Below are 15,763 nucleotides of genomic sequence, written 5' to 3'. Positions count from 1 at the left end.
CGGGTACGAAGAGAGGCCTACCTTGCCAATTGCATCCACTTTCGCACGAAGTAGTCGTCGTAGATCTTCACGGCATCCATTATCCGGCGGAACAGCGGCCTGGTCATCCGAAACGACGGTGAAACATGGACGGCACGAACAATGGCTTGGGTTTGAAGTAGTCGTTGTAGAGCTGGTCGTGGCCGCGTTCTCTTTTGCGGTCCAAGGCGGCCGCGCGCCCCGGCAAGGACCCCCGATGCACGGGGATTTGCGAGACGACGTGCTCGTGGATGAGCAGCGCAGCATCCGTGAAAAAATCGTCGTCGGACTCCTCTTCTGACGACGTGTCGATGAAGTTCATGAAGTAGTACTCGTCGTCGCTGTCCACCATGATCCGAAAAGGGACACATTTTAGTTCGAGCATTTGACCGAACACCTCGCGAGCGGAGGCGATCCAAATGCTTCGTAGCGACCTGCGAGGCGGCCGTCTCGGACGCCGTCCGGTCCGGATACACGGTGCAGGGAGAGCTCACCTCCGGCGGAAATGGCGCAGCTCGCGAACGGCGGGAGGTGTCGCGACGGTGAGAGGACAACAGCGCCGGCGGCGGCGTCCTCCGACTCCGCTACGACGCGGCGAAAGCAGCGCGGGACCTCGACCTATGCTTCCGCCCCGCTTGCCGGCGGCTCGACGACGTTGGCCGGCGGCGACGCGCTCCCAAATCGCCGGTCCGTGGGTGGCGGCGGAGCGGTGGGGAGGTGTGGGCGATGGGCTTCTGTTTTGGGAGGCAGACAGGCGGGCCAGGGGCGGACAAGGGAGGACGCGAGCGACCAGCCTTTCGCGTCCGCGGCCACGCAAACTCGTCCAAGATTTGGGCCGGATTTGGGTCGTCCCGGACGCCGCGGCCATCCGTTTTAGGGATGGGTCCGCGCGCTGGGCCGCGGTTTTGTCCGTTTCGACCCATCCGGACGCGCGGGCGCGGGATGGGTCGCCCGGTTGGAGATGCCCTTAGTCCCAAGTCAGTCAATTCAATAATGTTTTGTTTTCCTTTTACTTTTGGGAGTTGTGATCGTCATTTCCCCTTGACCTGTAACTTGGTGAATGCTCGCGAGAGCAGGGAATATTGGTCAGAGTTGGGATACTTTGTGGACACTGGCCTGCTGAGCATATGAAAACAATACTTGTGGATCCCAGTCTATGGACTATGGGCTGAAGCATTAAGCCCATAAGTTGAGCTTGATATATGTTTTTTTGATCGTGATAATACAGTATTATGAAGCTCACTCTTTCTTCCCTAAAAAAAATGAAGCTCACTCTTTCACCCGGTGGACGGCATGGTGGTAGAGGTAGGCGGTGAATCCTATACAATGTTAGGATTTAAAAAATCAAATTTTAAAATTGTTCAGAATTTGAAACGTTTCAAATTTTAGAAATATTCAGATTCGATAAATATTCATATTTTAAAAATAATTGAGATTTAAAAAACAAAAAATATTCAAATTTATTTTTTTGAAAAAATGATATTTTTTGAAAATGTTCCAATCTTGGTTTTCCCGAAAATATTCAATCTCGGAAAAAGTTCAAATTTAAAAAAGGAAAAAATAGAAAAAACGAAAGAACAAACGAAAAGGGCAAAAAAAAACCAACACCCAGCCTCGAGGTGTGCAGTCAGTGTATATGGGCTCCCGAGGTAGGCTTGTAGCCCGCGGGGCGATATCCACCAGCAATGTCAATCTGTGAGTACAAATGCGAAGAGAATTCAAGAAGAAAACACGCGAGTTGCTCGGGTTTTGCAAACTTCGTAGAACACTTAAGTGGTGTCCTGATCATATGTTACATATCACTATTAGGTCCATGGAGGTTACAAACAAAGAGAAAGTACAGATGTCATGAAGGAGTGTGCAGCAACATGGCATGTGTCCAAAATAAACACGCAAGTCTATGAAAGCAAAAAACTCATATCATATCAGCACGAGAAAGGAATAACGTTAAGCAAAGGATAAGACAATAGATGACCAAGAAAGCACCTTTCACAGTGACTCAAAGACAATCTCGTCACAAACTCCTAATCATGGCCAAAACTCCATTTTGGTAGGTCTGAAATGTATCCTAAACAAGGTTGTCAGTCGATGATGCTGGACTTTGCCAAGTCATGGGCAGTTGAACTTGAGCCAACATAATGATATTTTTGAACCAGATACTACAAACCCAAGGGATCAATAACTTATTCAATCTTGCACAGTTGATACTAATAGACCCGCACAATTAAATACTGTAGAAACATACTATTTGCAAAATGGTAAATGACCAAGGAATATGGAAATACTAAAAATTAGTGTGATGTCAAACAAAGCGTGCTGCACAAAACAACAATACATTCTTTCTTAGGCTACTCATATCAAATATGAAAAATGAGCCACTTACTAATATTAGACAAGACAACAAAAAACATGGTGCAACTTGCAACAATTTTATGTATTTCTTTGTTCTCTCCAGGTTTTTTTTATGCCAAACTTGCTTCAGAATAACCTCCTCTATCCAAATCCTGCAAGCTTCGGGTCAGTATTAACAAACACTGATGTTGATTGAAAATTTTGAATGAACCAGTAACAATACAAAAAAAAAATCTTCAGCAAACCATGACAGACTGAAAGCAAATGATCTAGTACCCGCAAGTATTTCATGTCATTAATCTCACACATACATGCAAATTTGTAACTCTAGTCTAAAGTAAACTTAATTAACCTTTCAGCAAGAAGATCCAAAAAAAATATTGTATCTAGAAGATCCACTGATTCTTTTGCATAATATTCAAACATTAAAGCAGAATATTCAGATATACCAATTTACGAAATTCTCTTTGCCGGGTCATTCCTATTCTAGCAGCTTGCACAAAATGTCTCTTGGTTGAGGGTTGTCAACACCATCTAACTTATGTGTTTGCAAAAACTTTTGGGCTTGCTGACAAGTTAACATGTGCAATATGATGCCAAAATAATTTTTGCAGGTGTTAAGGTTTTACAAATGATGTAGTGGAACATGGTCAATAATTCATTTTCATAGCACAGAGAATAAACATCAGGAAAGGGAGAAAAGTTTGAGATAGCCCCAAAGGCCAAGGTATCCCAAGTCTTGTAAAAGGATATACTCCGTAATATTTATTTCATATGGAGATACTTCTGGATCAAGTAAAGGTATTTCATCCACAGATGGTATTGTAGGTGACAGATCAGGAATAGGTTGGATGAATCCACTCGTAGCATGTCACAGTCAATCTGCAATATGGGCAAGGAAATATATAATACACTGCGATGAAACTAAGACATGCAGATGTCATTAATACTACAAAATAATATACATACGCCATTTGCAGTTTTCGAATACTTGTAGGGAATTTTATCCAAAGCTAGAAGAAATGGTAGCTATTCAATCCTACATAAATATATCTCATCTTACGAAACAACAATAATGACACATGGTGTGATAAAAGTGTAATAGAGCAATTAGTAAGTGCATATAACTGACACGAAATCCATGAGAATTTGAAGTGGAACATAAGGAATTAACCTGTTGATATGAAACATCAATTAAATCGATTGGCTGAGTAAGTTGATTCATCCCTAGGTCACCTACTTGTGTTGGAGCATTTACTCCACCGATTATTTTTCAGCACATAATGCATAAACCTTTTGGAAGAACAAAAGGACACCAACGTGAAGCTGTAAGCAAAGCTTAATCCTAATATGGCATACAACATGCACACAAAGGCGAAAGATGAGTAAATATAATAAAGCAGCCCATTTTATGCACATATATGAACTGGCTGACGTTCATGGAGCATGGTGTAACGTGAACTATTTAGTGTCTAGACTCTAGATACATCCAAATTTAGACAAAGTAAAAAAAACATCCTTTTTGAGCCGGAGGGAGTATTTAAGTTTTTGTCAACTAAACTTGTGCTCCCTCCGATTCATATTACTTCACACTAATATAGATGTATCTAGACACATTTTAATTGTAGATACATCTATTTTATTGGCAAGTAATATGGATCGGAGGGAGTACTAACATTTATCTAAGACTTCAGCAGTAGCATGGTTTTGAACTCGGCTTAAACAAGACTATAATTGACCTGAGAGTATTCATGTTAGGCTTTTCTGTCGTGATTCACAAAATAAGTAAAAGTTGACATTGCTCTTTACTCTTTACTGATCATGTAACTGAGCGATCTAAAATGGAAAAAAGTTGTACTAAATCTATAACTGGCAAGCTCATGGACATGTAGTTGTACCATACATTTACCTCTAGAGACAATAATATAAGATTTTGTGCCTATATAGGAAAACGGCGATCCGTGTTCACAAGATATTCCTAGTATATATATACATAAGAACCATTAGATGTTCCAAATAAGCAGGCAGTAAGATACTAAGACTTCACACAATCACAGAAATAAATAAAAAAGAAACTTCCATATCATTTGAATATTCAGGCCTGTGCATGCATCAACACGAGCAACATAAATATTTAGAGGGAGGATCGAGCAGCAGACACCATAGTGCTGTTGTTTGTCCATCCATTTACAGAGGACCTCTCCGTACGTAGACTGTAATTAACTGTTGTTACATTAAAGCACTACTCTGAAACTAATTCTCCCACGAGTACCAAGTAGCCAAGCACAAGAACCGCAGTACTGGACGCAGGCAAGATGACACCCTGCAGATCACTAACCATATAAAGATACCATTTGTACATAAAAGGAGTTCCTGTTCTGTTTTGGGATCTTCAAACTCCTTAGTTGCAATTTCGCTTTTAAGTAGCAGTCGGCTGTACTAGAGTTTTTCTTGTTCAGAAGATGGTGGTGGCAGGTTATGTATTGACTCAAGAAAAAAAGACCTGACGGTTGTTTATTGCTTTCATTCAAGCAATGAAATTGGGATCTCTGCTCCTCAATTCGAAAGACTATAATGATACAGTTTAAGTCTAAGAGCTAGCTTCCTGGTATAATTTTTCTTCACATTGTTTTAAGGCAAACAAGTCAAAATGTCAGGATGGGAGATAATTATTAATTAAGTACAGCAATATCAACAAAGACAAAGGTGATCCCATCTGATACCTAGTGTAATACTTATATGGAAGCAACACAATGTGCTTGGAGAGCAGAAACTCAATTCGGCTCCCGGGTGCGTATGATCCCTCTACCATAAAAACATATTTCCAAGTGTTAAAAAATTTTGACAAAAAATTTTACATGTACATCTCCATAAGATATGTGTATTCGTCAAGTTTCACGAAAAAATGATATTTTTTATAGTCTAAGAGAAAAAGAGAAAATTTATCTTGTGACAAGTCTTTGTTTCAGCACCGAATTTTGTCTTTTTTACACACGCCACATGACATGTTGATTTTTCATGAAACGACTTTGTGAGCACGTAGCACATGAAGATGTACGTGCGAAATTTTGTTTCAATTTTTTTGACATTTTAAAATATGTCTAACATGTATTTCAAAATAAAGGGAGCATACGCTCCCATGTGCCAAAACATCACTCCCCTTGGAGAGACACTAGTAAACAACAAAATATCAGCTAAGAAAGAAATACTACCTAGGCAGTTTTTTGAGCTTTAAGAGATGCTACTCCCTATTAGCCAAAACGTACTGCATATTAGTGTTTCAAAAGTCAAATGATGTGAAGTTTGAATAAATATGTAAAAAATATATTAACATCTACAGCATCAAATCAATTTTCTACATATTTGGTACTAAGGTGCTCTAAGGGAGTAAAAAAATTACATCGCTTGACTTTCTGAAAAAACTAAGGTACCTCTACATTTCGGGAAAGATGGAGTACTCAGGTAGTTGACAGAACAAGACAAGGGATCGCCTCACTTGATTTGGGTACTGATCTATTTATTGTCCAGAGGCGTAGTCTCCAGCAGCAAACTTGTCCTCCGGATAGAACCTGGCAACGATTTGCTTGTCACCATTCCAGCACCTCCTATCCATCATGATCTTGCACACATTGGCGCCACCGAGGCACGCATACTGCAGGAACACCTTCCCGACTCCAGCCGGATCGACATTTGGCCGAGGGATTACGAGCTTGACCAGGTGACCGAACTCCCATGCTTGATCCTTGACTTTGTCCACAAAGCGGTCATAAAACTCATCGTGCTCGAGGAGGTGGTGCGACCCCTGGAGCATGTGGGTGAGGCATACCACCTTGGTTACTCCTTCTTGGAAGGGTAGCTGCTGGGTCTGACTTGGAAGAAAAGTATTATACACGAGGTCTACTACATGACGAGGTTGATCTTCATTGATGCTGAGGCGGCTGAGGGCCCTTGTGGCGGCCTGAGCTGGAGAAAGATGCAGCAGGTAGGGGTAGTCATTGATGTGGATGGGGCTGAGGGCCATTCTGGCGGCCTGAGCTGGAGAAAGATGAATCATACTAATCACCGTGGGCTCAAAGGTCGGCTGCTGCAAGCACAGGAAAAATCAAGTTAGTATGGACATGATCAGTCAGGCAAATCGATGGATCAACCCCTGAACCTGAATCGATAAAGAAAATCACGATCATGCTAGGGGAATACTAAATCTCAACTTGAAGGTGAAATATCCTAGGAGAAAAATCACAAACTGAAGGTGAAATCGATTATCTTAGGAGGGAAGATTCACAACTTGAAAGCGAAATCGATCATCATAGGGGGAAACATATCAAAACTGAAGGTGGACCAGAACATAAAGCTAAAGTGGCGCGAGACGCTCACCTCGTGGTAGTGGCCGTCGAACGGCGGCGAGCAGTTATCCATGCGATTGGGCGGCATGCATCATCGGCGGCGGCACCTCGGCGCGTGGGATCTGGTAGCGTGAGTGGACAGGGGAGATGATTAAAAGGACCGAGGGCTGCATGGTTTCCCATCCGAGTCGGTTTCCCATCCCCTCTAATTAATCGCGATACCTGCACCGTTGGATTGCAAACCTGTACGACCGGGGCGAAAGAAAAGATTCCTAAATTAATCCGACTGCATCGTTCCTTTCCCGGGCAGGCGCCTTGAACAAGTACTCCTAATCATCATCAGAGAGGTCCAGAGCTCTCTACCTAGTGAAACCTCTAATTTTGCTGGTATCATATTATTTACCATATGTTTTTTCTCTGATTCGGATTGAAGCAGAGCGGATTTTAACCGATTTTGAATTCAAATGCGGATATAGCGGACTACGGATTTGAATCGAAAATAGAATGAACTCAGATAGAAAACAAAATGTAGTCAAATATATGCTCTTATCTTTACATAGTTATAGTGCTTGTAAATCTTAAAAGGAATTTAAACTTTGAGTCATGTGGAGTTAAGAATAAAGAGACGCAATACGCTAAACTCAAAACGTTCGTAGAAATTTAGAGCTAAAGATGATCGACAAATAAATTTGGTATAACTACTAACCTTATGATATTAGCATTGGCTTTTGACTGAAAAATTGGATCATCCAATTAAAAACATTCGAATTATCCTAATTAAATTTTGAATAATTCACGTCCGCATGCTATTTGCTATATCATATCATATACCGCATCCGGTGCACCACTTCGAAATAGGATATACTCATCCATCAAATTCTTTAAAATCAAATAGAAATACTTTAAAACGTACGGATTCGAGATTGATTTCGACGTGGAAATTATCCTAACCAGTACTCCTAATCATCATCAGAGAGGTCGAGAGCTCTGTACGCACCACGCAGTGACCTCTAATCAACACGCGGACGTGGAGTGTTCCCAGCTTTACGGCCCACCGTGGATAAGCAGCTAGATAGACTAGAAGCGGCTGAAACCCGCTCTCCTTCTCCCTCTCCCTCTGTTCTCGATCGGCCTCCAAGCAACTGCGCAGCAGCCATGGCTCTCTCCTCCGCGGCTATTACCTTCCATCTCACCGCAACGCCAGGTGCTTCTCCTTTCTCTTTCTCTCCATGCTCTCTCTTGCATTCTTGGCCAAACATGATTCGTCTTGTGCTCTGGAAATTGGATTTACCTGTGCCGTATCGGTAGCTCATACACACACTCTGACCTCTCCCTGCAGGCAATGGCGTCTCTCGCTTGTCCGTGACGTCGGCCGGCTCTTCTGCTCGTGGTAGTATGAAATTTATGCTCTTTTAGTTTCTTCTCAAATTCCCGTTTCTTTAGTTTCTTATTATGTTCCATTGTTAAATTGTGTCCAAAACAAATTCCTGCTTAATTACTATCGCACGTCCCAACAATTCAAGTTGCTAAGCCAAGTTCGCGCTTGGATCAGTGAGCAGGAGCGTGAGATCCAAGTCCCTGAGCGTCAGGTGCGAGCAGGGATCCAAGGGCGGCCCTGGGCTGGACGTGTGGCTCAGCCGCGGCGCCATGCTGGGCTTCGTCGGGGCGGTAGGGGTGGAGCTCACCACCGGCAAAGGGGTTCTTCAGGTAACTGCACATATTCCCGGCCGCCGTCTTGTGCGTTGTACATGGATATGTCGTTCGATGCTGAAAATGGACCTTGGCTTCTCCGCAGAACGTGGGGCTCATTGCGCCGCTTCCCGCTCTGGCGTTGGGGCTCACCGGAGTGGTGGGTGTCGTCACCGCGTTTCTCATCTTCCAGTCCGGCTCGTCCGATTGATGGATGTCTGGGCTAATCTGTTGGCAGGGCAATGAAAAGAAATTTTTGAGCTGTGTTTCTTGGTTCTCCAAGTACGAATCACTCTCTCTAGCTGTGTCGGTGAAATCGGAAGAAATTGTACTGACCGGGCGTGAATGTTATGTCACCCAAAACAAATGGTAGGAGTGTATACAATGTCACTGAAGATCGAGAATAAATCAATTTTTATGGTGTTAGCAAGTGACATTTCTCTGAGATAATCAATGCTTTTGTAACTTATTTGGTGTGCTTAATCATTAACAATGTCTAGCTAAAGTATATTTTTGGTGAAAGTTTTTTTTTCTTTTGAAGAAGAAACAGGCGTGTTGCATGCATATCACAAATATCCCAATACATGACCATGGAGGGAGCATGCATGCCCGCTCACCAATTATAAACAAAAAAGGACAATATAAAATATTTGCACACAAAAAGAAATAAATAACCACTTATTAACACATGTCATACATTCTAGAAATTCATATTTTTTACGAGTAAGCTAGATAATAAAATATTTTGTTAGAATTTTTTTTGCATGTCATTATAAAACCCATTGTCATCATATAAATATATATAATCATACACATTTATCTGCAGAAATATTTCATCACTGAATTTTATGTTGTTGTTGTTGTATTTTTTGTTTTTCTTGGATGCGACTTTGACTTTAATTAGTAAATTTATTATTGCCAAGACAAATTTCTACTTTAACACAGTGTATTCGTAATCATATATGTCGACGTCGCATGACACTTAACTTTTATTTTATTTATTACAAATGGTTAAGATTTTAACATAAAATGGAAAAAATAGTACACCGTCCAATCCAAAATAAATGTCATCGCTTTAGTTCAAATGTAAAATAAAGCCACATCGCTTATTAGGATCAGGGGAGTAGTTAATCTTGTATGTCAAAGATTCTACGAAACAAAATAAATCGAATTGATTGGAAAAATAGTCTATAGTAAGTTAAAATGTTTGGTATATAAGTTAGTTCTTCAAATTCACGCCTGTGTTTTATGTTAGCCGGCGTCGTTGCAAAAAGTGAAACATACTGGTTTATTATGTCGAGTTATTCTTGGGCTGCCTAGGAATCACATCAGGTTAGAAGTCTTAAGCTTCAGGATGAGGCGCATAAGATAAAATAAAATAAAAATGTTAAGACATAAAATTCAACCAGTTTTACATTAGTTTATCCCCCTTCTCAACATGTAAGTCAAAACATTCAGGCACATGTATTTGTCTCTAGCCCTTCTCCAAGTCACATGCAATAGTGATGACCATATGCACCATAGAAGACCACCATAGAAGATAATAAACATGTATGAATCCAACAAAGAAAACTATTTACTAGTGTTGTGAACAAATTAGTACTAAAAACTAGACATAGAGATACAATACATCATGGGAAAATAATATATAGCACCACACATAATAACGTTTTTGAAGATATTACATGGTCGAGATAAAAAGAGATGTTGATGTAGATGTTGATGGTGACGACGCCTGAGGGGGTGGAGCCACCCACATGCGATTCCAGCACCCTTTCCCCCTCTTAACATCTAAGGCTCCGGGCTGATTTCTCCTAATTTTGTGGTTTCTTCTCTCCTCCTCTCCATGTCATTAAATAAAGTCCTTCAAGGTATATATGGAAGATTTTAGGTTAAGACCAATTTGATGGCATGAAAAATGGGGAAATCAAACTCTCGAGGCCCTAGTGAATAGGCGACTTAAAACTTTTACAAGAAGGGATTCACAAATGCGGGATAAAACTAACATTTAATTTATCAAACACAAAACATATATCAACTACAATTTACCTATGTTCACAACCAACTTATGCTAAGCAATACAAGCAACAATATGATAGCAAGACTAGGATCCATGCATACACTACTAGAAAAAGGTTTATAGGCCTCGAGGTACCATTGGCGCACCAAAAAAGTGGTGCGTCGGTGATGACCAAACACGGCGTACCAAAAATTTGGTGCGTCGGGGTTAAGGGTCGCCTAGGTCCCGGCCAAGGCAAAGTTGTGCCTTCACCACCGGTTCACGCCTATATTGGTGCGCTGGTAGTGTATTGATACTATCGGCGCAGATCCCCCCTCCCCCCACGGATCGACTTTTTTGATTTGAAAAAATGATTAAAAAAATTAAAATGACCATGTGCTATAGTTGTTAGGAAAATTAACAAACATGATTTTTTATATATTATGAAAAATGGCGTCATGTTTCAGTAAGGCGGCTTTTCTAGTGCCATACGACCTGCAATGAAAAAGTTTTTATATGAAAATATATCTTGGGAAAAAATTACATCCGATTTCAGCGTCTACGGTCGTTTACCGATTTTTTTTTACATTCCTTAAAATCAAAAAGGAAATAGGAGTTTTCTGAGGTTTAAGATTTTGATGAAAAACTAAAAAAAAATTACCGTCGGCGCACCATCATATCGGTGCGCTGGACGTAACCTGGCATATATATTGAAAACAACCGGCTCACCTTCTCCTTTTCTTCAACTTCTCCTCTTCCTCCTCCTCCTCCTCTCCAACCACCTTTTCTTCTCCTCCCTTCTCCCTTCTCCTCCTCCTCCTCCTCTTCCACTTGTCCAACTTCTTACCCCTCCTCCTTCATCTCCCTCCCTTCGGAGACCACCTCCTCGACCTCCCTCCGATGATGGATGCATCTGGCCGACCTCCCTCCGGCGAGCTACTCCGTGACCAGCTCCGCTCCCTCCTTCACGTGTGTCACCCACGGTGACGACAACAGCCACGACGAGGGATATGTCACGACCTAGATCTAGATTGTAGATATATATATTTGGCTTTTTTTTTAATTCTGAAAAGTTTTACCGTCGACGCACTGGCTGGCGCACTAGCTGCAGCCAGTGCGCCGGCGGTATTTTCACTACCACCGGCACACCATATTTTGCTTCGCTTGTGCCGATTTTGGTGCGCCGGCAATAGGCATTTTCCTAGTAGTGATATTATTTTTTTGTCACAAGGACGGAACAATAAAACACTTATTCTTCCAATGCATGTTTGCAAGATCTATATGATCAACCATCCAATTATGTTCTACTTTATATCTGCCATGTAGCTTTACCAATATTTTTGGTAATTAGCTTAATGGGGTGGGTCATATGTTTAAAATACTTATTATGGTGGGAGCGCTTGTTGTTACGTGGTCGCTTTTGCTATGTAGAAATGACAAGATTCTTAATGATAAAAAATCATCTCTTAGGCAGGTTATCTACTAGTGCACCAATTTGCTTCGTTCATGGTTGTATCTTCGACGCATGGATCATGGAGACCTATTTACGGAGGTGTCTACATGGTTGGAGGACACGGCGAGAGAATCTATTACCCAATATGGGTGGCAGCATAATCTTAGGATTGGATCTCCACCGTCTTAGGAGTCGATGGAGTGCTTGTTTTTGTATCGAGCTTCTTTTATTGCTTTTGTAGTTCGGATGTTAAGAGAGTGTGTGCATTGTATTTATGCAGAGGCTAGGTGTAATGATTAAAACTTTTGAGTAATAAAGCGCTCATTTATCGAAGAAAAAAATGAATCCTTAGAAGGTAGCATCATCGTATCTTTTGAAGGGGAGGAGTGTTCAAGTTGACCCTCATATCATGTTGTGCCTGCCTACACTAACTAGCATAGATCTCACATCTTTAGGCAAGCATGAGGCTGCTTCTGAATGTGGGAAGCATCCAACATTACAAGTTCAGAGCATTATTGAAAAGTAGGAGGAGTCAACTGAAGTAAAAAATCTTTTCTTTTCTCACCAGGTCAATCTTCAGCAAGTGTAGCAAAGTTCTACATTAGTCAATCCTTGTCAGATGCTGATACCAATGGTTCAGAGTTTGTATTGGACATGTCTGCTGGAGAGGATTGCCACACAGGTATGAGTTTGATCCTTGTTATTTTGCTAATATGGAAGAATCATATCCCATATCAGATTTCATGGATGTTATATAACTATCCAACTGCTGAAAATTTGTTGTTTGGTCGACTGTATCACAAGGTGAAGATAGACTTTATTAATATTTTGACTCCTGTTCCTCTGCGGAACCATGACACGTATGAGCTATGCCTTAACACAGAAGACTTGCGGGAACTAAGGAAGCATATAAACATCCACATTTACAATATTTTTATCCGGTGGTTCTGCCAACCGTTTGCATACATAGTTGATTCTGAATTTGACTTGTAAGTATGTATGGGGCTTGGCTGCCCGTATTCCCAGTATTCCATTGATACATGCCATCTGCCTTGCCTTGGCTTGATCATAGCTTGTGATTGCTTCGAATGTTCATCTGTCCTGAAGCGCTGGGAAGGATATTAATTGCTGGGACAGCTTGGCCTCTTGCTCTCAGGTGACGATCCGGTTGTATCTGCTGCCGCCGCCCTCTTGGCGATGGGAAAACTTACAGCGAGGTACCTAAGCAAGCACGTAACATCGACAATTGCAAGCTTTTTATCTAGTGGTTCTACTAACCGTTTGTGCACATAGTTGATACTGAATTTAACTTGCAGGTATGTTTTCTCATCAGTAATCATACAAAATTGTCCCCTTGACAAAGTTATGCAATGTAAATCTATCTCTCTACATGATGATCCTCGCAGGGGCGGCCGTCTTCTGTTGAATCTTGTGATCTGCCTGACTAGAGTTCATTTCAAGATTTCGCCTTGCCTTGGCTTGAATGTGATTACTTTGAAATTGAATGGATGTTCATCTGTTGTCAGACATCTCCCTGTCCTGAAGCGCTGGGAAGTACACTGGCGGGGCAGCTTTGCCTCTTGCTCTCAGGTGACGCTCCGGTTCTATCTGCTGCTGCCGCCCTCTTGACGTCCCTGCTGCTGCTGGAGCTCGACTCGGAGTGGCCGGACGCAGAGGACGATGAAGGCGAAGGATCATCTTGGGCGCGCTTCCTCTTGAGGTGGCCTGCAGCCGGGAGGAGGATGTGATCCATGACATAGGAGGGCAGGTCCTTCCTCCGGGCGTGCTTGACCTCCAGCTCCATCCCGGGTCTCCAGAACTCGTACATGTACACCTCCTGCTTGAACTCCTCCGCCGTCGCGCGGAGGTCGAACTGCACCTGGGCCTGCTTCTGCTGTTGCTTGGACAGACCCACGAAGAAGGTTGCGGTGCAGTGCTGATCCCGATCGTTGGGCTTGGCGGCGTAGGCTTGCGGGTTGGGATGGCAGAGCAGCATGCCGGCCGTGGCCATCTCGACCCTTATCACCAGCTGCCTCAGCCGCGACTCTACCCACCCCTTCCACTCCCGGAGATCCGCCTCTCCTCCGGCGACCTTCACGTCCACCTGCAGGTAGCTCTTGTACGCCTTGAAGAAGTGGAACGGCTGGAACAGCGCCTCCCACCCGCGGGCGCCTCCGGACTCGGCGATCTCCTGGCTGATCACGCGGCCGATCTCGAGCTGCTCCGTGATGATCCGTAGAGTGGCGTGGGAGACGTTGTAGCAGGAGTTCATGCACGGGTACGCCGGGGTGATGACGGGCATGAGGTGGGTCCTGTCGCGGGGGTTCCTCCTCGGGTCCCAGACTGGCAGCCGGAGCGCGAGCTGGCCATCGTCGTCGTGCTCGATGCCCCCCAACAGCACCGGGTTGGGCCACTTCCACTGCGAGAAGATCTTGAAGAACCGGGGCACGAGCATGCTGGGCGCGGCGTTTGGGTATAACTGGCACACGCGCGCCACCAGGATTGCCCATCCGACGCCGCCAACGAATCCCATCACATTGGAGTAGACGCCCCGCGCCTTGGCCCAGTGCTTGACGCAGCGCAGCGTCGTGCGGAAGGCCCCGGCGTCCGGGACGAGCCGCATGATCTCGTCGGCCACGCGCACGCCGTTGAGGCTGCGGACGGTGGCCAGGTCCATGCCGCGGAGCACGGAGCGATCGCGCAGGTCAAGATCTTTGGGCACCACAGGGAGGCACACGCTGGCGTAGAGGAGGTCCACCGGGACGCCGCGGAACTTCATCTTGATCACCGGCACGTACGCGCGGGGCACGGCCTGCAGCTCCGTCACCGCCTCCGTCTCGGCGAGCACGCCGCCCAGGGCGTCGAAGAAGTCGTGGTCGCGGTCGATGTAGGAGGGACCGACGACGAGGGCGTCGATGTCGGAGCCGCGGCCGTGGACGCCGAGGCGGTAGGAGCCGAAGGGGAGGAGCAAGGCGGTGGCCTGGTCGACCATGCCGTCCGGGTACCCTCGCTGAGCGGTGAGGCGCTTCACCCAGCGATCAAGCACGCCCTGCAGTTCGCGAACAACGTCCTCGCGGGCCGCCAACTCGTTGGAGCTCTCGTACTGCCCGGCGTCGCGAAGAAGTTTCTCCAACTGCAAGGTGCTCTGCAGGTCGGCCGGCGTCGGGCCGACCAGAGAGATGGGCTGGTTGATGATGTCCATCTGTTGATGCTGGAGGGACACCATGGTGGATGGAGGTCGAGGATACCGCGCGCTAGCTGCTAGGGCAAACTTGAAAGCGATTTGATGAGTGGGATTCTGCGGTGGGAAGCGGAAGTTTATAGCCGAAGCCGAGCCTGAGTGGACCAAAAATCACACTACGAGTACGAGTCGGACTAGGTAAGAAAATTCCATAACTGTTGCCGGTCTGCATGGATCATGTCTGCCTACCCGGGTTCGCGTGCATAGAGTGGAGTCACAATTACCTTAAGAAAGCAAAGAGGAGGCACAATCGGACTGGAACGGGAGAAGATCTCATGTGCTATATCTATCTAGGTATCCGGTAATGATTGTTGGTCTTATTGGAAACTAATAAAGGTGCACGTATGAAATTAAAATATTTAAAACTTAGTATTGTGTAATTTACACGTGCAATGATTTATAGATTCCATAAACTCTCGTTGATTCATATCTTTGTGGGAAACTTGAAAGCTGAAATTTTAATTCCACCTATATGCACTTGTAATTTTACACGTGGAATGATTTGGTTACATTCCACTTATATGTACTTGTAATTTTACACGCCCGACGAGAGGAACAAAGCTGAAAATGGTGAGGCGAAGCAGGGGAGGAGGCGCCAGCGAGGGCCCGTGAGGGAGGTGGAGGCGGCGCAAGCAACAGCCATGGGAGGTGCGGGATTTGATTGACGG

General features: G+C 44.2%; 3 protein-coding genes across 6 annotated transcripts; 1 reads left to right on the top strand and 2 right to left on the bottom strand.

Moving 5' to 3' along the window:
* Positions 1–5,781: 5,781 nt before the first annotated feature.
* LOC124670138 (splicing factor U2af large subunit B-like) lies at positions 5,782–6,848 on the bottom strand. 2 transcript variants are annotated; one of them, XM_047206641.1, is made up of 2 exons: positions 6,745–6,848; positions 5,782–6,454 (listed from the first exon to the last, which is right to left on the bottom strand). In XM_047206641.1, the coding sequence occupies exons 1-2, from the start codon at positions 6,799–6,801 to the stop codon at positions 5,888–5,890; spliced, it is 624 nt and encodes a 207-aa protein (XP_047062597.1). In that variant the 5' UTR covers positions 6,802–6,848; the 3' UTR covers positions 5,782–5,887. The 2 variants fall into 2 exon arrangements, with proteins under 2 accessions (XP_047062597.1, XP_047062598.1); XM_047206642.1 differs by having other exon boundaries at positions 5,782–6,451; positions 6,745–6,815.
* Positions 6,849–7,757: 909 nt separating this feature from the next.
* LOC124673972 (stress enhanced protein 1, chloroplastic-like) lies at positions 7,758–8,832 on the top strand. 3 transcript variants are annotated; one of them, XM_047210014.1, is made up of 4 exons: positions 7,758–7,917; positions 8,053–8,100; positions 8,266–8,420; positions 8,509–8,832. In XM_047210014.1, exons 1-4 carry the CDS (start codon positions 7,869–7,871, stop codon positions 8,611–8,613), a joined length of 357 nt encoding a protein of 118 aa, XP_047065970.1. In that variant the 5' UTR covers positions 7,758–7,868; the 3' UTR covers positions 8,614–8,832. The 3 variants fall into 3 exon arrangements, with proteins under 3 accessions (XP_047065970.1, XP_047065968.1, XP_047065969.1); XM_047210012.1 differs by having other exon boundaries at positions 8,053–8,106; XM_047210013.1 differs by having other exon boundaries at positions 7,762–7,917; positions 8,053–8,103.
* A 4,544-nt stretch (positions 8,833–13,376) lies between these two features.
* Positions 13,377–15,056, bottom strand: LOC124671427 (nuclear poly(A) polymerase 2-like). Its single transcript, XM_047207800.1, has one exon. It carries the CDS (start codon positions 15,054–15,056, stop codon positions 13,377–13,379), a length of 1,680 nt encoding a protein of 559 aa, XP_047063756.1.
* Positions 15,057–15,763: the final 707 nt, after the last annotated feature.

Source organism: Lolium rigidum, chromosome 7, assembly GCF_022539505.1.
Source record: "Lolium rigidum isolate FL_2022 chromosome 7, APGP_CSIRO_Lrig_0.1, whole genome shotgun sequence".
NCBI lineage: Eukaryota > Viridiplantae > Streptophyta > Magnoliopsida > Poales > Poaceae > Lolium > Lolium rigidum.
This window is presented reverse-complemented; position numbering and strand designations above follow the sequence as displayed.